Below are 20001 nucleotides of genomic sequence, written 5' to 3'. Positions count from 1 at the left end.
TATTGAGAAACACAAGATGCTTTTTAAATACACAAATGCATCCTTCATTAGATCTGTTTCCTAGATCTAGTACTTTGCAAAGTGAAACATACTAGCAGTTTGCCCCAGTGTCTAAAGAAAGCATATTCCACACCCCTAAAGTTTTGAAGCCCACATCTGCCCCCTGCCCGTGTGTTTCCTCTGAGTTGTTCTGCGACTTCTGCTCCAAACCTGACTGCATCACACCCATGGTTCTGCTCCCCTTTGCTGGAAAGTCCCGCTTATCAGACATTTGCACGTGTCCCTGTCGAGCCAGGGTCTCGTGTATCTTTCTTGGGAAATAATCAAAGGGATTCATCATTTTCCCCACCGACAGAGGCTGAATCACTGCCATGTTCCTGAGAGATACCCATGACCCTGAGTCAGCCTGAATGCAGGAGAGATGGCCCCGAGAAAATTGCACTGTCTCTGTAGGCAGCTGGTCACCAGCCAGGCCGGCAGGACTCTGCACATTGAGATAATGGGCCATGTGGATTCTGCTAACTTGCTTCTTCTGGTGCAATCTGTCCAGCTTGTTTGGCAAGACTGTCCTTTTGGGGAAAATGTTGCAGTGAGGCATTTCAGCCCTAGAGATGATGTCATTTCACCTCCTCGTTTCATGCATGCTGCAAAATTAGGTCACATCTAGTGAGAGTCAGAGCCAAGGTGAGAGCCTAGGTCTTCTGGAATCATTGAGCAAAGGAGAATCTACTCAATCCAAGCCATGAAAGGATCTTGCCTAGAACTTGGGCTGATTTGGGGAACAGTGGGGCAGTTGGAGGAAGCCCACTTTGTGTCTTCCAGGGACAGGCTCACCTGTAAGAACCCGGAGGGGTCGTTCTCCTTGATCACCTCCAGGCAATACTCCATCAGTCCGGTGGACTGACGCAGCTTCAGTGTGCAGTGATTGATCTGGTCCCAAACCATCTGCAATGGAAAGACTCCTCTAAGTAACTGTCTCATGAGAGGAAGAACAGGCAGGCCACCACAAGAGTCAGAGAACTAGTGCCAATGCAGCCTGGAAGAGGCGGTGCTGGCCTGGACCACCTTGCACCAGCTCCTCTCTCGGCTCTGCTGCTAAGCTCCATGTGTCCTCTTTGCTGGGAAATAAGTGGACTCACTTCCCAACAAGCAGGGCTACAACACCCAACACAGAAACCTTTCTAAACTCATGATAGTCATGCAGAGAAAGAGCATAATCTGGAACTCTCCATACAATCAGCGACCAGCTTCTTGGCTGGCTTCCGACCACTCAGTGGCCCTGGATAACGCAATGGTCTTAGCCCCCTCACTTATGAACCATGGGATCAACTCCAGCATGCATTCCTCCTTTTCTTGACAGTAATATTTTCTGGTCCAGTTACGAAATGTCTCTAGCATAGATGGAGCTCCTCAGACAGTGACAGCCCGTCATCAACTCAGAGAGTTCATGGGTGCCTGGCTGAGTTAGGGACTCAGTGTGACGTGAGGGGAGAGTCTCGTCTTCCCTTGGTGGGAACTGGCTGTGTATGTTATTGCTGACTGTTGAGTACGTGAGATGTCAGAGAGAACCTGAAGAAGAGGACAGAGCTGGAGACCTGAACAGGGTCAGGGCTAGTCACTGTCATTGGTCACTTCTGCTCTACAAAATGAGAACAAGAATAGTCCCTTAGACAGAAACAGGGAGGGAGAGGGTGGACTTCTGACTTGAAACCCTCAAGATACAGGGCATATTGATTGGTCTCTGTCAGGTCACATGAATGTAACTGAACCAGCTGGTGCATCCCTTCCTTGCCTCATTCATTCATTAGCTCATTCATTCACTCACTTAGCTGTTATTTACCCAGTGCCTACTCTGTGCTCCACCCCACGCTGGGTGCAGAGGATGTGGCAGGGATTCAGTGTGTCAGTCCCCCAGGTACCTACCTTCAACTTGTGTTCCCTCTCTTTAGTCACCTTGGTGAGCAGCTTGGCTTTCTGACGAGTTAAAGCATCCACAAGGGCATCACACTGAGCAACGAGGCAGGCTTCGTAGTCCAGTCCGTTTTCCTGGCAGAGGTTGGGGATTGGTTGGGAAGAAGCAGAGAGTTTTAGGGGGAAGACGCTAAAATCTGGTGAGTGCTATAGACAAAGATATATTTCAGAGAAGTTCATCCTAGATTTCTCTATAATGTTGTTAAATTAGAGACAATATTTATATGAATTAAGGCAGGTACTATGAATCTCAGCACAGCCATATGGCAGAATATTCTGTAGTCATTCAAATCTTGTTCACAGGGCACTTTTAATGCCATGAGAAAATGCTCATGAGAGACTGTTAAGAAAGAAAAAAAGGCAGGATACACGTTGTTCACAGCATAATCTCATACATTGTGTGTGTGTGTGTATGTGTGTTTAAAGTAATAGAACAGGCCAGGTGCAGTGGCTCACGCCTATAATCCCAGCACTTTGGGAGGCCAAGGCGGGTGGATCACCTGATGTCGGGAGCTGGAGACCAGCCTGACCAACATGGAGAAACCCCGTCCCCACTAAAAATACAAAATTAGCTGGGTATAGGGGCACATGCCTGTAATCCCAGCTACTCAGGGGGCTGAGGCAGGAGAATCGCTTGAACCTCGGAGGCGGAGGTTGCGGTGAGCCGAAATCATGCCTTTGCACTATAGCCTGGGCAACAGAGTGAGACTCCGTCTCAAAAAAAAAAAAAAAAGAATTCAGTCCCTCTTATTCCTCCAGATATGTTAATGCTTTCTCATCTTATGAGCAGTTCCTCTATGTGTGCACATTCACACAGGAGCACCTGTGTGTGCACGTTCTCCCCTATAGACAGACCCTGAGGCCACAGATGGTGCCTCATTGATCTTTGTATCTTGTGCTGGGCTCAGTACATGACACAGCATAAGAGTTCAGTAAACACATTTGTTTAGAAAATGATGCATTTATATTTTGATGCATTGATGACATGGGCATATTCGGCCACAAAAGCACCATATACAGATGCCACAAAGGACGACATGGCACGGAGAGTGCTAGATCACATCTTTCCAGCTCTCTCTAACTGGCTCCATGTAAAAGTCCTTTCCTGTATCAGGTGTCACTTGTGTGCCAGTGAGTTGAATATGTGATACTTTCAGCACCCAAGGCTATAGGGTAGGACACATAAACCTTCTAATGTCCATCGCTGAGAAAATGCTCGCTACAAGACTTTTCCTTTCTTCTTCTCCTTCTTCCTTCTCCTTCTCCTTCTCCTTCTCCTTCTTCTTCTTCTTCTTTTCTTTGAGACAGACTTTCTCTCTTGTTGCCCAAGCCAGAGTGCAATGGCACAATCTCGGCTCACTGCAACCTCCGCCTCCCGGGTTCAAGTGATTCTCCTGCCTCAGACTCCAGAGTAGCTGGGATTACAGGCATGTGCCACCACGCCCGGCTAATTTTTGTATTTTTAGTAGAGACGGGTTTCTCCATGTTGGTGAGGCTGGTCTCAAACTCCCAATCTCAGGTGATCTGCCCGCCTCGGCCTCCCAAAGTGCTGGGATTACAGGTGTGAGCCACCATGCCCCGCCCCTTTCTTCTTAATACGATGCACAACGTGCAAACTTTCCACACTGAGTATTTCTCCCGACGCCAGAGCTGTGCTCACCTGGATCTGCTGCAATATATTCTTTAGCTGAACCAGAAACTCCTTTGCTTCCTTTGCCTTATCTGAAACTCCATTTAAGGCCTGAGATAGTTGTGCCTGAAAAAGACATCACATGTTGAAAAGAAAAATTAGTTGTGAAAGGCACAGAAAATTTGCACTTCATCATAAAAGCTTATGTTTATAAGAGGGGATAGGACTGATCCCACGCATCTGCTGTTCTCATTGATGAAGGGACCACCACTGACCCATGATCTCTACAACATTTGTTTATTTTTCCAACAGTGGTAGATTGGCCTACACTCTCCTTTCTCATCCCCAAAGCTGGATAGAGGTAAGGAGCACTCAGCTAACGGGTTGAAGCAAACAGTTCTGCCCCTGATGTTTGTAGAGCCCAAGACAAGAAGATAAATAGAGTCCTTGGCTTGGCCTGGCCCCCTCTATCCATAATCAGTACACGCCTGTAAGGACATTCCAGACCCCAGGTCAAGTTCCGTCCACCCCATCCCTACACAGTCATCTCCTGGCCTGGGGTGCAAACCCTGGGGCCTGGTCTGCCCTGAGGGATGGACAGGAAGGGGGCTGTAGGTCCTGGAACTGGACTAGGTGTATGGACTGGTAATCCTAGGGCATCCTCTAAAGGGGCACACAGGCTCCTAGCCTGGTACCCTTAGCCCTGGGGACTCCTCACCCTGCAGAGAGGGGTGTGACCAGCAGAAGCTTCTGAAGCACGAGGATCAGTTGCTGTGGCCCAAGGGTGAAACTGCAAGCTGAGCTCAAATCTATGGCTTTTGGCACCAGGCTTCTTTGTAATGAACCACATACACACACAATTGAATTTGTCTTTAAAACCTAGCTATTGAGTAGACTGTGACCTTGATTTTTTTTTTTTTGAGATAGGGTCTCACTGTGTTGCCCAGGCTAGAGTGCAGTGGCTCAATCATGACTCACTGCAGCCTCAACTTCTCAGGCTCAAGTGATCCTCCCAAATCAGCCTCCAGCTAATTTTTGCATTTTTTAGTAGAGATGGTGTCTCGGAGGCTGTGTTGCCCAGGCTGATCTCAAACTCTTGGCCTCAAGTGATCCTCCCACCTTGGCCTCCCAAATTGCTGGGATTACAGGTGTGAGCCATCACGCCCATCCAGACTGCGACCTTGATTTTTACATGACTCTCATTTTCCACATTAAAAAGCTGAGGATAGAACAAAGCAGAGTCAGAAGGGCCAGGGTCTCCTTCTCCCCCAAGTCCCCTCCCAGGTCTCTGCTCAGACGTCACTGTGTCAGTGAGGACTTTCCTCACGACCTTGTGCAATATCCCCCTCGCCTTCCCCTGGCTTATTCTTCCTCCTAACAGTCATCACCACCCAACCTAGAAAACTTGTTTGCTGTCCATCTCCATGTCCTAGAATGAGGGACAAGGGCTTTGCTGGGTGGCTCACAGCTTATCCCGGCACTGGAAGAGTACCCGGCACATGGTGGCATTCAATAAATATTTGTTGAATGCATGAATCAGTGAATGGGATTCTTTAGAGCACACCAACGGTTGTCAAAGTGTGGTTCTAGACCAGCAACATCAGCATCACTGGGCGGTTTGTTGAAGTGCACCGTCTCTGGCTGCACCCCAGATCTGCTGATCAGAGGTGGTGGGTGAAGCCCTGGAGTCTGTGGTTTACCAAGCCCTCCAGGGGTTCTGATGCAGTTTGAGATCCCCTGGACTGTGCAAGTGCAGCCTCCGCTGAAAACCTATGGAGAAGATGGCAAAGGAAGCCCACAAAAAGACACAGGGAGTAGGTGGAAAGACAAGGAAGGGGGCCCGGTCCCCAGGAGCACCGGCACGCAAGGAGAGGTCAAGGTCTAGGCCGTCTGCTCAGAGAGAGCAGGAGCCTTAGGCTAAGGATCAGTGGAGGTGCAGCTCCTCGGAGAAGCTTTTTCCTACACCATGAGCCTCACCACTCCCAGCCCCACCTCAGTGGGTTTAGGCTCTCCACTCCATAGCTGGCCCACAGTGTACCACCATCTGTTGCCAGCACCTAGGCAGTGAAACATCCCATAGAATGTACAGTGATGGCAGAAGCGTCTCAGGTCTGCTCTGTCCCTGACGGTAGCCGCTAGCTGCCTGTGGGTACTGAGCACTTGAAGTAGCTAATGTGACTGAGGAGCTGGACTTTTCATATTATTTAGGGTAAGCTGCAACTGCCATATGTGATTAGCCAGTGGCTAGTCCTGGAGAGCACAGGTTTGACACCCATCTGATAACCTACAGGTCACATTTGGCAGGCTTCCGGATTAACCTCCTGGGAAAGGCCTCGTGATTCATGGCTTACATCCTGTCTCTGAGAAAAGGCTCTTATCCCGAGGCCCTCAAATCTTACTGTGAGTTCCTCAAACTGTTGACATACTGATTAATACATAACCTGCTGACATCAAAAAGGACACTGAAGCCAGGTGGGGTAGCTCATTCCTGTAATTCCAGCTACTCAGAGGCAGAGGCAGGAGAATTGCTTGAGGCCAAGAGTTCAAGACCAGCCTGGGCAACATAGAGAGACCTCCCTGCCACACTCCCCGGCCCCGCTTTCCTCCCTCATCCTCACCCTCTCTCTATAAAAAAATTTTAAAAATTAGCTGGGCATGGTGGTGTGTGCTTGTAGTCCCAGTTACTCGGGAGGCTGGGGCAGGAGGATGGCTTGAGTCCAGGAGGTTGAGGTTACAGTGAGTTATGATTATGACACTGTGCTCCAGCCTAGGTGACAGAGTGAGACTGTGTCTCAAAATAAAAATGACACATTTGTTTCTGAATCACAAAGTTTTACTGATTGCCTTGCACATGGAATGTTAGCCTGTATGTTGTCATCTGTAGCCAATGAATGTAATCTCTGTGCTGCAGCCATCAATGGAAAAGGACAACTCTGATAGGAGGAGCTCTCCCTTCTCCTTCACTTTCTAGATAAGCCTTCCAACCTGTGACAGGCTCTGGAACATGCCCAGCTTTGTTGGTGTGTCTTCCCCAGTCGAGCCTCACACTTGGCTTCCAATGAACCTTTATCAAATTATTTCTGCCCTGACAGCCTTAATTTTGCCACATCCTTAGTGGGGTGCAGAGCCCAGGACAACTCCACCCATCCCAGGATACTCACCCTCAAAAGGAGCCTGAGGGGTCAGCATCATTCACAGGCCCTGGAAGGTATCTTTAATGACAGGGGTTTTCAAGTTGAAGTTTATCAGGGACAGGGAAAGAATAGCAACCCCTTTCCAAGACTCCCACCCAAAGCATGGGCCCCCTGGGGCTGTGGCTGTCCCCTCCTCTCTTGGTCAGCTCGGGCTGCAGCAACAGAACACACAGATCTGGGGCTTCAGCCACAAACATGGATTTCTCAGAGTTCTGGAGGCTAGAAGTGTGAGATCCGCATGCCAGTGCGGTTGGTTCTGGGTGAGGGCCCTCTTCTGGGTTAGGTCCTCACATGGTGTCATGGTTTGGATATAGTATTTTTGGCCACATTAAATCTCATGTTGAAATTTGATCCCCAGTTTTGGAGGTGGGGCCTAGTGGGAGGTATTTGGTCACAGGGGTGGATCCCCATGAGTGTCTTGGTACTGTCCTCCCCTCCTGCTTAGCGGGTTCTCACTGTATCAGTCCCCACGAGAACTGGTTGTTAAACAGAGCCTGGCAGCTCCCTCCTCTCTCTCTCAGTTCCTCTCTTGCCATGTGATGCCTGCTCCCTTTTGCCTTCCACCATGAGTGGAAACTTCCTGAGGCCCTCACCAGAAGCAGATGCTGGGGCCATGCTTCTTGTACAGCCTGCAGAATCATGAGCCCCATAAACCACCTTTCTTTATAAATGACCCAGACTCAGATATTCCTTTATAGCAATGCAAATAGACTAAGATGCATGGATTTTCCTTGGTGTGTGCACCAAGAGGAGAGAGAGAGAGCTTGAGAGAGAGTTCAGGTGTCTCTTTCTCTTTTTTTAAGGGAATTAATTCTATCAGAGGGGGCTGTGAGCACATCTAAACCTAATTACCTCCCAAAGGCTCCACCACCTAATATCAGCACATTGAAGATTTAGGCGTCAACGTATGAATTTGGAAGGGACACAAACATTCAGTTCATAGCACCTCCCACTCATCATACAGTCCTCAGTGGAGAGACTTTGTCTTTTGTCTCTACATTTCTATCCCACTGTGCTGCACAAAGTAGGAGCTCAAAGAATGCTCCCCGGCTGAATAAAAAGCAAAATAATTGCTTAAGGTGCATGCAAAGAGTGGGATAGATCCCTGCAGATTCATCACCGCTGCTAGCACCTTCCTGGAGGAACTCAGCAAGCTTGCTTCTGCCTGAGAGGCAGGGTAGTTAGGGTCATGCACCATCTGCCCAGTACCAGGGGCCAGGACGGCTCTCTCCCAGCCAGCACCAGCCTTCCAGGAGCCCAGCCCTCCCCAGAGCCTGCTGACCTTCTTCCTGCTTGGCAAGAAGACCAAGGAGCTTGGCAAGAAGCCCAAAAACAGAGTGGTTTTGAAGGAGACCCGTGACCGCAGGCTAATGCCTGGCTGAAAGGGGGACAGTCTCACGGTTCAGCGGACACTGCTTCCAGGTCCATCAGACTTGCCATCTAATTTTTCCCTCCACTGCTTTTTGATGCCCCCTTGGTGAGGTCACCTCAATGCAAGCCACATTGGGGCCTGCCGTGTGCTCAGCCACGTGAGGGCCCCGTGCCCTGGTCTGCAGCCATGGAAGAGCCAAAATGGGCAGTGTGAGGGCTAGCCGCTGTCGAGGGATGTCCTCATAAGCACACACTGGTCCTTTTCTTCAACCCAGTCCTTTGTGTGTGAATGAACACAAGTCAGTTCTCCTAGCTCAGGGAATAGCATTGTGGAAATCAGACCCGATAATTCTAGTGGAAAAAGAGCAAAGGTTTTTGGAGTGAAAGAACAAACGGTTTTTTTTTTTTTTTTAAGAGATGGAGTTCTGGAGCAGTGGCTCATACCTGTAATCCCAGGACTTTGGGAGGCCGGGGTGGGAGGATTGCTTGAACCCAGGAGTTTGAGACCAGCCTGGGCAACATAATGAGTACGACCAGACTGGGTAATATAGTGAGCTGTTGTCTCTACAAAAAATCTAAAATAAGCCAGGTGTGGTGGCATGTGCCTCTAGTCTCAGCTACTTGGGAGGCTGAGGCAGGAGGATCACTCCAGCCCAGGGCGAGATCCTGTATCAAAGACAGAGAGAGAGAGAGAGACGGGGAGAGTGAGAGAGAGACAGATGGAGATCTGGAGAGCTTTCTCTGCCACTCAGGCTGGAGTGCAGTGGTGCAATCATAGCTCACTGCAGCCTCAAAAACCTGGCCTCAAGCGATCCTCCTGCCTCAGCCTCCCGAAGCACTGGGATTACAGGCCTGAGCCATCTCGCCTGGCCTCTCACTCTCTAAAGATGGGTGGCCCAGGAAAGCTGCATCATCTCCCTGCCCTGCTGCCCCACTGCACGCTGGAGATCTCTGCCTTGAGCAGAGTTGGAGTGCCACATGGTAGGCAGCATAGTACCTGACATGTAGAATGTGCTCCATAAATATTTGTGTCAGTGAATTGATTTTGCTCTAGATTTTTGTCTGATTAGCTCCCTGAGATATTCAAGTCTCAATCCTCTCCCACACTGGGCATAATTAAAATGGCCTTGTGGTCATTCCAAACCTACTGTTTTCTAGGGCATGGAGCCCCATATGGTCCCGGGCACCAGCAGTCTGACCCTACTCTGAGGACTGACCCACTTTTTATGACTTCTGGGTGTTAACTATTTCTAGGTTAACTGCCGCCACTGACCTGGTTCACATTTAGTCACACTGGATGAGGCTTCTGATGCCCCACGCTCCTGATGCCCTGTCTCTATTGCACACCAGAGGGTTCCTCTGCCCTGCCCTGCTCTCCCCCTTTACTGAGCAACCTGCCAACAGCTGGGGAAGGCCCCCACCCACCATCTCAACACCCCTTGCCAGTCCGCGGAGAGCGGCTTTGTTTTCTAGTTTTCTCTCAATAGCCAGGCCTAGGTTCCAAGAGCCCAGTAACCAGAATAAAGATAACTTCCAGGCTCGGCACGGTGGCTCACGCCTGTAAACCCAACACTCTGTGAGGCCAAGGCGGGAGGATCACTTGAGCCCAGGAGTTCTAGACTAGCCTAAGCAACACAGCAAGACCCCTGTAACTACAAAAAATACAAAAATTAGCTGAGTGTGGCGGTATACACCTGTAGTCCCAGCTACTCAGGAGGCTGAGGTGGAAGGATTGCTTGAGCTCAGACGTTTGAGGCTGCACTGAGCTTTGATTGTACCACTACACTCCAGCCTGGGAGACAGAGTGAAAACTTGTCTCTTAAAAAAAATGATGATGAATAAATATAACTTCCCTAGCGTCCAGCCTAAACTGAGGCTCAGAAATATGGTGGGGAGCCTTGATCACCCTGCGATTGAGGCAGATGCAGCAACAGGCCTGGAGACTGGAAACAAGGTGTGACCCATGGAGTCACTGGAGGTGACTCACAGGGATAAGAGAGGGAGGAGGTGAGCACGTGGAGACCCTGGAAGTGGGGAAAGAATAGGACAAAGGAGGGTCCTGAGAGGGAGACTTGGGCAGACCCTTCTCCCATGAAATAGTGGCAGCCAGACCTCCCGGATTCCCCAACCCCACCGGCTTCCCCGCTCCCAGTCCGCTCCCAGGATCCAGTCCCCCGCCCTGAGGATCCAGGCCACAGAGACTTTGCTCCATGCAGCATGAGGGATTGATGGTAAGGGCACAGGGGAGAGGGCACGCCCCTGGGTAGATGTCCACTTAGGGAGGAGCCAGCTCAGCATTGGCTACGAAGGGAGCAATGCTGGGTGGCAGCCCCTGGTATGTTACGCTGGGGGCCGCAGGCTGAAGGTGACCCCCCAGAAACAGAAGGGGTCATTGGCAGAAGAACTAGGAGCCAGGGGTTGATCCAGGCAGCCTCTCTCTGCAGTGGCTGTGGCCCAGAGTTGGGGGGAGATCCCCTGAGGCAAAGCAGCTCAGAAGATCAGCTCCTGTCCCTGCAGCTCCCTGTGTTTGTGTCGCTAAGCCAGTAAGGAGGAGAGCTGGGACTGGAATGGGGCTCTCCAGATGCTGATCCAGTGTTCTGTTCAGTGCTTCAAGCCACATCCAATTCTCAGAACCCCTACATGGAGCCTGCTGCCATGACTCTGTCAACACAGACTAGATCTCTTTGAAGGCGCCACCACTGCCTTCATCTAGGGCTGCTGCAAAAGAAGAGAACTCTCTGGGAGGATCTGCCTTTCCATGAATCCCCAGGCTCACTCTGTCATGGGTTCCTATGGGACATTAGTTTCTTATCGCTGCTGTGACAAGTTGCCATAAGCCTCGTAGCCTAAATCAACACAAATTTATCATCTTATGGTTCTAGAGGTCAGAAGTCCAAAATGTGTCTTACAAGCCTAAAATCAAGGTATGGGCAGGGCTGGTTCCTTCTGGAGGCTCTAAGGGAGAATCCTCTTCCATGCCTTTTCTGGCTTCTAGAGGTCACCCACATTCCTTGGCTTGTGGCCTCTTCCTGGCATCGTTCAACTTCATGTGCTATAGTCTGAATGCTTGCATCTCCCCCGAATTCATATATTGAATCCTAACCCCAGGAGAGGTGGTATCAGCAGTGGGGACTTTGGGAGGTGGTGAGGTCATGAGGGTGGAGCCCTCATGAAGGGGATTAGAACCCTCATAAAACAGGCCCCAGAGTGAGGCCCCAGAGTGAGAAGGTGCCATCTATGAATCAAGAAAACGTCCTGCCAGGCACCAAATCTGCTAGGCACTGATCTTGGACTTCCTAGCCTCCAGAACTGTGAGAAGTACATTCCTTTTGTTTATCAACCCCCCTGTCTATGGTATTTTGTTATAGCATCCTGAAGACTAAGACATCTTGCTTCCATCCTCATCTCCTATGACTAACTCTGATCCTCCTATCTCCCTCTTACAAGAACCTTTCTGGTGACATTGGACCCACAATGATTGTGAGGTTAAAGCAGGATAATCTCCCCATCTCAGGATGCTTAACTTCATCACATTTATCACATTTGCAAAGCTCTTTCGCCATGTAAGGTAACATTCATGGGTTCCAGGAATAAAGATATGGACGTCGTCCTTGGAGGCCATCATTGAGCCTGCTATGACTGGCAATTAAATTTATCGTTTTTAAAAACCTCATTTCACATGTGGCCACAGAACTGCTCAATGTCTGCTGCTCAGAGGACAGTGCACTCAGTGAAGTCATGTTGGATTTATCCAGTGTCACATCCCCAGCTCAGAGCCCGGAGGCTAGTACACAGGACCCACTATAAATGGTGCCTGATTGAGGGTCTGTTTCTACCTGGATCGTCAGCTTTGTACTGGGCCCATGAGGCAGTTCTCAGGATAAGATCCATCACAGAACCAACATCCACCAGACACAGATCCACCCGCTGAGGCCAGAAAAGTGGATCTTGTGGAGAACAATGTCATTTTTGTGCCACAGGACAAAGGTCTGACTGCCCGAACCCAGTCACAACCTGGACTTGATGGCCTCTCCTCTCCTGCGGTGGGACAGGATCAGTAGCAACTGGTGACTTCCCATTAATAGCAATAACAATAACAATTGACAGCTTGCTGAGTGCTGAGCTCTTTACATGCTGAATTTATCTGATTCCTCATAACCTAGCAAGCAGGTGCCATATTAACACCATTTTACAGAAGAGGGCATGGGCTCGAGAGGGGAAGTAATTTGCTCAAAGTCCCACAGCTAGTAAGTAATGTGGCCAGGACTCAAACCCAGATTTTTCTGAATCCAAAGTCGATGCTCTTTGCACTCCATTGCACTGCACTTTGGATGTTCAACCAACGTGGAAGGAGGACAAAACCTAATTTCCCATTAAAATCCCTCGGAGGCAGGGCTGCTGGGCTGAGGCCACCAACCATCTTCCAGCTGCATCTTTATTCTCCAGGGGACCCTTGTCCCTGGCATTCTGTGTGCTTGGGCAGGGTTGCCTGTCTGCCAATGATGGTTTCATCAGACCCAAGCTCCACTCTCCAGCTCATTAGGATTTCAAATGTGCAGCTGTGTAGGAAGCCTCCACAGCCACTTTGCGAATGTTGATAAAGCAACGTTGCCATCAGTCTGGGCTTTGTCCCTGCACTGCAGGGGACACATGTGGGAGGATAAGACACTGATCACCACCTCCTCCTGCTCCTGTCCCACACAGAGCAAGGTGTCTGGGGGAGGCAGAAGCAACCAAGACTGCCTTGAATAGCAATATGGTGCCATGTAACACGGGTCCCAATCTGATGGACGGGTGGAAGGGATTATGTGGACACAGTCATAGATCATGCTCTCACAAAGATGTCTCTGTGAGAGTGGGAGAGCGTGGAAAGCAAAAATGGATTGGCAGGGCAGGGAAGTGCAGGCAGCTCTCCTCTGGGAGAGAACACGAAAGAACAGGACTCGCTTTTCTCTAGGAAGGGAGATCCCATAGATTCACTCCTGTCACTTCCCATCAGCCAAGCTTTCATCTTAGGCCTCTGGAGTGCTGAGCTACTTTCTTGTTCCCACAGCCTAACCAAGCATCTGCCTGCCTGGGTCTCTCTCCAGAAGCACTACAGCAGCTCCTTTGTGCCTGGCATGGATCAGAGAGAGCTTGCCCGCTGTCCCTCTGGCTACCCAGCCACTTGGCTTCCTTCTGCCCGCCTTTCCCACCCCGCCTCTCCCACTCCGCCTCCTGCAGTTTGATGCCCCACTTGGGAGAGAGTAGAGATGGGGCGTGTGTTAAAACAGGAATCGAAGCTTCACTGAGAGTTTCACACCATCACTGGGCACAAAGGAGGTTGTGAAATGGACCACAGGGGATTTCTCTCACCTTTTTATCTGCCCCTCAGTGCTAAGGTATTGTTTGTTTCTTTTTTAACCTGTGGCTGATAATAATGCCTAATAAGTTAAAAATGCCCTCATCTGTTGGCAGAACAGTAGAAATAAATGAAAAAAGTAAAGGACTCATTTTTTAAAAAAATTAAAAGGTAGAGGCTCCTGGGTAAGCAGAGAAATTGACTTCTAAGCACCACCTGAAGGAGGCACGGATACCACTGAGGCACACTCCTCCGCCAGGCAGGTGATCTCCTTCTCCTTTTATCCTGAAATCCTACTCCCCACTTGGGGAGCCTGAGGCCAACAGAGGCAGGTCTTTTCCCTGCATCTTCTTTCTTCCCCCTTGTTGCTTAAATGTGGCTATTTTCCTTCATCTTCTTAAACGCTGTCTTCCCAGGTGAAATATAAAGAGGGATCCAACAACACAGCTACGACTTCCTGGTCACACCATTGCCTGGGAAGCTTTCAGCTTTCTGTTTTTAGACTTAGATTGATCTCCTGGTCGAGATCCATATGCTTGTGAGATGGGCATCCTCATTAGCCTTGCTGATGAGGCAGCCGTGGATGTCGTGGGATGTGCGGGTAAAGCAGTCCCCTTCCTCTAGCAGGATGATGAAAGCTGCCCAGACAGCCTGAGAAGCACCTTCCCATCATCCAGGCTTTCATTTTAGACCTCTGGGGTGCTGGGCTGGGGAAGGCTGCCTGGCATTTTCACATGGTTGGAGATACTGCTCAATGCAAGCCTGTATCCTGGACCAGCCTCAGGGGAAGGGCAACGGACTGAATTGTGTCCCCCAAAATTTAGACATTGAAGTCCTAACCCCCAGCACCTCAGAATGTGACTGTACTTGAAGAGATGATTCAGTTAGAATGAGGTCATTAGGGTGGGCCCTAATCCAACAGGACTGGTGTCCTTATGAAGAGGGGAGATTTGGACATAGAGACAGACAGGTGCTAGGGAAAGCACCACGTGAAGATTGGAGTTATGCTGCCAAGGATCTACAAGGAGCTGGGAGAGAGGCCGGAGCAGGCCCTTCCCAGAGCCCTCAGGGGCAGCATAGCCCTGCCGACACCCTGATTTCAGTCTTCTGGCTTCCAGAACTGTGAGACGATATATTTCTGTGGTTCTAAGCCACCCAGTTTGTGGTACTTTGTTCTGGCAACCCTAGCAAAGAATACAGAGGGACTAAAAGGAGGTCCACGGATGCGCTGCTGAAACCAGGAATCCAGGGCAGGCCCGATCTCTCCTGTTCCGACTACAGATGTGCTCCTCCTTCAGGAAGAAATCCTGCTTTTGCCAGAATGTACTCTTGTCTCTCCTTCTGGCCCTTTGGGCTCAAGGTTTCCACTGCTGTGATTTCATGCAGAACAAAGAGGGAGCACCTCAACCTGGCTGTCAAGCCCTTCATCCATTCACCGATGTATTCATTCAGCAAGCGACTGACAGCCGCCTATCAGGAGAGAGGTGAGTTCTGCTCACGGGGAACATCCCCTTCTTTTTCCCTGGGAAAATCTGCAACCCAAGCACCTATCTTCCAGAAGACCCACCTCCTTCTCGTCTCCCCTAGTTGTGAGCCCTTGTCCCGGCTGTCACGGCCGTTTATCACACTCATCTCCAGTCCTAGCTCAGCTTGCCCACGTCCAGCTCAAATCCTCCTTTTCCACGAAGTCTTCCCCCCAGACTCCACGAACTTGTGTGGTTCATCTCTGTTCTGCCTTCACCTCTCGCTTACCTCCGACTGTGGCCCTCACCAACATCTGTCTGAGGTCTTAGTTACTTATCTACTTGACTGTGTCCCTCACTAGATCAGGACTTCCAGAGTGAGCCGTTCAATCATCTTTGTGTCCCTACTACAGAGCCTGTGCAGAACGGGCACTCAACAGTGTCTTCCGAATTCACTGATTTCGTGCTGTGTGCTCTGGGGAGCTGCAAAAGGGCAGGACGTGTCTGGGCTCCCCTAGGCAAAGGTCCCAGCGCTGCAGCCCAAGGCATCCTCTGTGTCTCCTACTAGGGATCCCACTTCTCACTCTCGATGTGGCCTCCCCTCGCTGCCTGTTCATCCCAGCTCACTCCCTGGTCCTGCATTGGGGGCTGGAACACAGACTTCCTGGGGGTCCCGCCGTGGTGGGAGCTCCTGGGTTCCACTTGTTTGGGTTGTTTTATATTCTTCCCCACTTCAGATGAGGAAAACAAGAGCCATTCTCCCTTCTGACTTTCCTTCCTTTTCTTTTCTCAGATCCCTCCAGTGTAGGAGGGTGGGAGGGAGAGCTGGTCCAGGGGCGAGGGGAGACTCGTTTCTCACAGGGAGTTTTCAGATAAAGGCTCTGGGAATCCTGAGAAGGGTGGAAGGTGCGGGAATGGATGCCATGGAGTACAGGCTGGCTGGCTGGACAACACACATTTCCCATTGAGCCAGCAACTCGGATTTAGGAGCAAGCAGATGGTGACCGAGGTGCCCTGCTCTCTGGAAGTCCAGGCACCAGCTCAGCTCCACACTCGCCTAGGCCCTGCGAGCAGAATAAGCTGACCCTCCCCGACCTGCCGGCCACCCATTCAGGAGCACTGCTGGGTGTTTATCCAGCAACCCTTAGAGCTGGGCTTCAGGGTTGGGCCCTGAATTCAAACCCTAATTTTATGTGACCTAGTTTCTTGCCCTCTGTGAGACTTCGTGTCCTCACGTGTGAATTGGGGTGATGATACCCACCCCAAAGGCCTGCCTCAAGGTTTAATGATGGTGTGCATGGAAGGCCCTGGGTTCAGGGACTGGCACTCTACTCATGGTGGTTCTGGGTAGAATGAGAAACCCAGAGAGAGCTTCCCCGACAGCTGCAGGGACCATTGTTTTTCTGCTGTTGACCTTCCATTATCCTCTATAACAGTATCCCAATTTTGCTTTGAGAAGTTGCCTTTTCTCCACTGAGCACAGCCTGGTAGGGCTGGAATTAGGACTTCAGTACCACTGCCTTCACCCTGACAAGGGGTAGGCACATGCCTGTGTGAACCCTGAGAGAGTCAGCCCTTTGAGATGGATCCTGAGGGGCTATCCGGGTCTGAATTCTGAATGGCGCTTAAAGCCATTTGCCTATTGCAGGTTCCCTACATGCCCTGTGCAAGCCGAACAGTAGCTCAATGTTGGGGCCTTCTTAGCTGTCTGTTCCTGCTCACACTGCCAGAATCAACTGCTGCCGAAGTCCTCATTCTGCCACATGAACCTGACCAATGAAATGTGACCTGTGGTCAACTTTAACATCAGCAAATCAGAACTGAACAAGCTTGCATCCCTCAGATGCAATGGGAACCGGGATTAGAATCTAAGCAGAAACTTTTTCTGTGCAAGGTAGCCCTTCTCTTTGTTCTGGCAGACGTGCCTTTGTTTTATACTGAAGGCTGAGTCTCCTCGGTTGGCAAACTGCTGGTTGGAATAAAGTCTCTTTTTAAAAACATTCCTTTTCAGTGGATTCGTTAACACCCTATTCTAGGCCAGCAGGATGATAACTCCTTGGAATTCAAAACTGAACAAAGAGACAAAGAGACCTGGAGAGATGGGTGTTTGTTCCATAGTTCCTTGAGCAGACCCCTGCTATCAGAGCATTCCTGTATATGCTGCTTCTTCACACTTGGGGAAGCCTTGGGAGCCAGAATGCCTGGGTTTGAATCCCAGCTCACTGACTCTGTGACATTAGGTGAGTCACTTACTCTCCCTGCCCTCATTTTCCTCAAATGCAAAAGGCGGGTAATAGCAGTAAGTACCTAACAGAGCTATAGTGAGGATTAGGTGAGTTAATAAATGTAAAATGCACCCGGCACATACTCAGTGCTATGTACATGCTCCCTGTTGTTACAGTTTGAAACCTGGCTCTCAAAGTTCGTATTGATTCTGTGAGTGCTCAAGAAAAAAGCAATATTTTTTGCTTTTTGTTGGGAGGGAGGGATGGGGGTCTCACTTTGTTGTCCAGTCTGGAGTGCAGTGGTGCCATCGTGAAGCACTGCAGGCTTAAACACCTGAGCTCAAGTGATCCTCCCTGCCTCAGCCTCCCAAGTAACTAGGATGTTGGGCACGTGCCACCATGCCCATGTAATTTTTATATTTTATTATTTTTACTTTTTGTAGAGATGAGGTTTTGCTGTGTTGCCCAGGTTGGTCTCAAATTCCTGGCCTCAAGTGATCCTCTTGCCTCAACCTCCCAAAGCATTGAGATTACAGGTGTGAGCCACTCTTCCTGGCCTATTTTTCTGATAATTTCCTTTTGATTCAAGTTAGCCAGAGTTGGATTCCTTTGCTCACAGCAAAGGACTCTAGTAGAGTTAGTGGTTAGGATGCCCAACAAATGCAAAGACAGCTATGCTATAATTAGTGATTCATGCTGAGCCTTGGTATAATCCATGCTTGTGGAGATGGTGATGATGAGAGGTCTCTTCTTTATCCCTTCCACAACTCAGCTTCAGACTCTGACTCCCAAAATCCTGACTGCTTAGGAGTTCCCCATGAGCCCCTGCCCCGAGGCTTGCAGGGAGGAGCAACCTATCTTGTTAACAGTGAATTTTAAGTTTCCAGGATTGATATGTCAGAGCCACCAACCAAATTTTCTTAGCTAGAACTTAACGCTGAAGTCAAAATAAAAAGAGGCAGGACTGATGGGCAGTACTGCCAGAAACTGACTTCCGGTCATTAGCTATATCCGCAGGCACACGGGGGCTTCTTCCTCTGACAAGGCGGTCAGTGAGGGCCAAATGACCTTCAAAAGCTCACGTGTGCAGGAGCCAGCCCCAGAGTAATTGGGAAATCCATGCCTCCCCTTGGACTTGGGCTTGTCAGTTCCTGCTGAAGTGGGCAGACAGTGGCAGAGCCGGTACCCACCCTCAAGATGCAAGCCACCTTCACATGACCTGCCAATGAGCTGTGTGCCTCTGTGCCTGTGCCTTTGCCATTCATCTGCTGGATGTGCCCTTTCCCATTGCTGCACCGGTGCCCCATGGTCAACCAAACCTCAGCTCAAGTGTCCCTTCCTTATGCTGGATTGTGCAACCTCCCCCTTCAAGTCCTGTTGAGATGTCCCTTTTCTGGGTCCCTGTGCCAACGAGATGTGGATCTCTTTCTGTTCTACTGTAATCGTGTATTTACTTTTTTTTTTTTAATTTGTTTTTTAGGACAGGGTCTCATTGTGTTTCCCAGGCTAGTTTAAAACTCCTGGCCTCAAGCGATCCTCCCACCTTATCCTCCTGGACAGCTGAGAACATTTCCTTCTTCCTTCACTAAATTGTGCCATCTTGGGTGATGAGACCTTGCTTGTTTCATCTTTGCATGGGCTACCAGTGTATGTCCCATAAATATTTGTTGAATAAGTGAATTAGTTTTTAATCGGGCAACACGACAGGGAAGTTTCTAAAATGAACCAAGGATCAGAAGCAAGGACCAGAGCTCCACTTTAGCTTTTCACCTGATATGAAATATTATATTAGAACAGTCACACGATTTCACTTCTTAGACTTTGGGGTAACCTACTAGAGCAAGGCCCTCATTTGTCACTGGCCATGTGAAGATATGAGGATAACATGCTCCGGAAGTATGCTAAATATCCCAAACCATCCCTTTAAAACAGGCTCCAGAAGTGCTAGGCTTATGTTTCTACTATTTTGAATTACAGCAGAAGAAATAGATTTTAAGCCAAATCAAACTATCCAGAAAAAAGGTTCAGAATAGAGAAAAGAAGTTCAAAGGAAAAGCAGGTTGTCAGTAAAACAGTGTTTATTCACTCTGGATAGTGGGCCCTATTCCAGGAGTTGAATGTATGGTTGGAATATCTACCTCTCTACAGCTCAGGGAGTTAAGCAAAAAAAGCCACGAAAAAAAATCAAGTCTAAAAAGAAGTCTAAATATGGACCTAGTAGAGGACACTGCTAGATTTTTAAAGTTTTTTTCTTTTTTCTCATTTTTCTGTGACCAAAGGAAAGAATAGAAACATTTTGGCCAATGACCAGGGCAAAGCTCAGAAGAGAGAGGAAAGATAGTGAAATGGTGAGAGAATGGCTGTATCAGACAGCTTAAGCTAGTGACGCTGCAGTAACAAACACCACCCCCCAACTTGGAAGCTTCCAACCACAAACGTTTACTTCTTGCTGACACTGAGTGCCCATTGCAGGTCACCTGCAGCTCTATTTCCCGTCCTCTGCATTTCAGGATTCAGGCTGAAGGAGCTTCTCATTTGAGGCATAGTAGACTCATAGCAGAGGAAACGGAGCTACAGCCCAAACACACCCTTGCTCTTAAGCCTTCTCCTGGCCAGGTGCAGTGGCTCACGCCTGTAATCCCAGCACTTTGGGAGGCCGAAGAGGGCGGATCACGATGTCAAGACATCGAGACCATCCTGGCCAACGTGGTAAAACCTCATCTTTACTAAAAATGTAAAAATTAGCTGGAAATGGTGGTGCATGCCTGTAGTCCCAGCTACTTGGGAGGCTGAGGCAGGAGAATCG

At 49.5% G+C, this 20001-nt stretch overlaps 1 protein-coding gene and 1 long non-coding RNA gene across 5 annotated transcripts in view; one reads left to right on the top strand and one right to left on the bottom strand.

Moving 5' to 3' along the window:
• The window catches only part of TRIM67 (tripartite motif containing 67), a 55777-nt gene that overhangs the window by 17965 nt on the left and 17811 nt on the right, over positions 1-20001 (bottom strand). For all 4 annotated transcript variants that reach the window (XM_004028574.5, XM_055373165.2, XM_055373145.2 and 1 more), the window contains exons 2-4: positions 3632-3727; positions 1924-2046; positions 835-945 (exon numbers count right to left, since the gene is read on the bottom strand). In XM_004028574.5, coding sequence (XP_004028623.1) covers positions 835-945; positions 1924-2046; positions 3632-3727 — 330 coding nt within the window. The remainder of the gene's footprint in view (positions 1-834; positions 946-1923; positions 2047-3631; positions 3728-20001) is intronic.
• TRIM67-AS1 (TRIM67 antisense RNA 1) lies at positions 14610-15300 on the top strand. The gene has a single exon (XR_008674590.2). It is a non-coding gene; the product is annotated as a TRIM67 antisense RNA 1 (long non-coding RNA).

This window comes from Gorilla gorilla, chromosome 1 (assembly GCF_029281585.2).
Source record: "Gorilla gorilla gorilla isolate KB3781 chromosome 1, NHGRI_mGorGor1-v2.1_pri, whole genome shotgun sequence".
NCBI lineage: Eukaryota > Metazoa > Chordata > Mammalia > Primates > Hominidae > Gorilla > Gorilla gorilla.
Note: the sequence above shows the minus strand (reverse complement) of the source record. Positions and strands in the feature narration are given on the sequence as shown.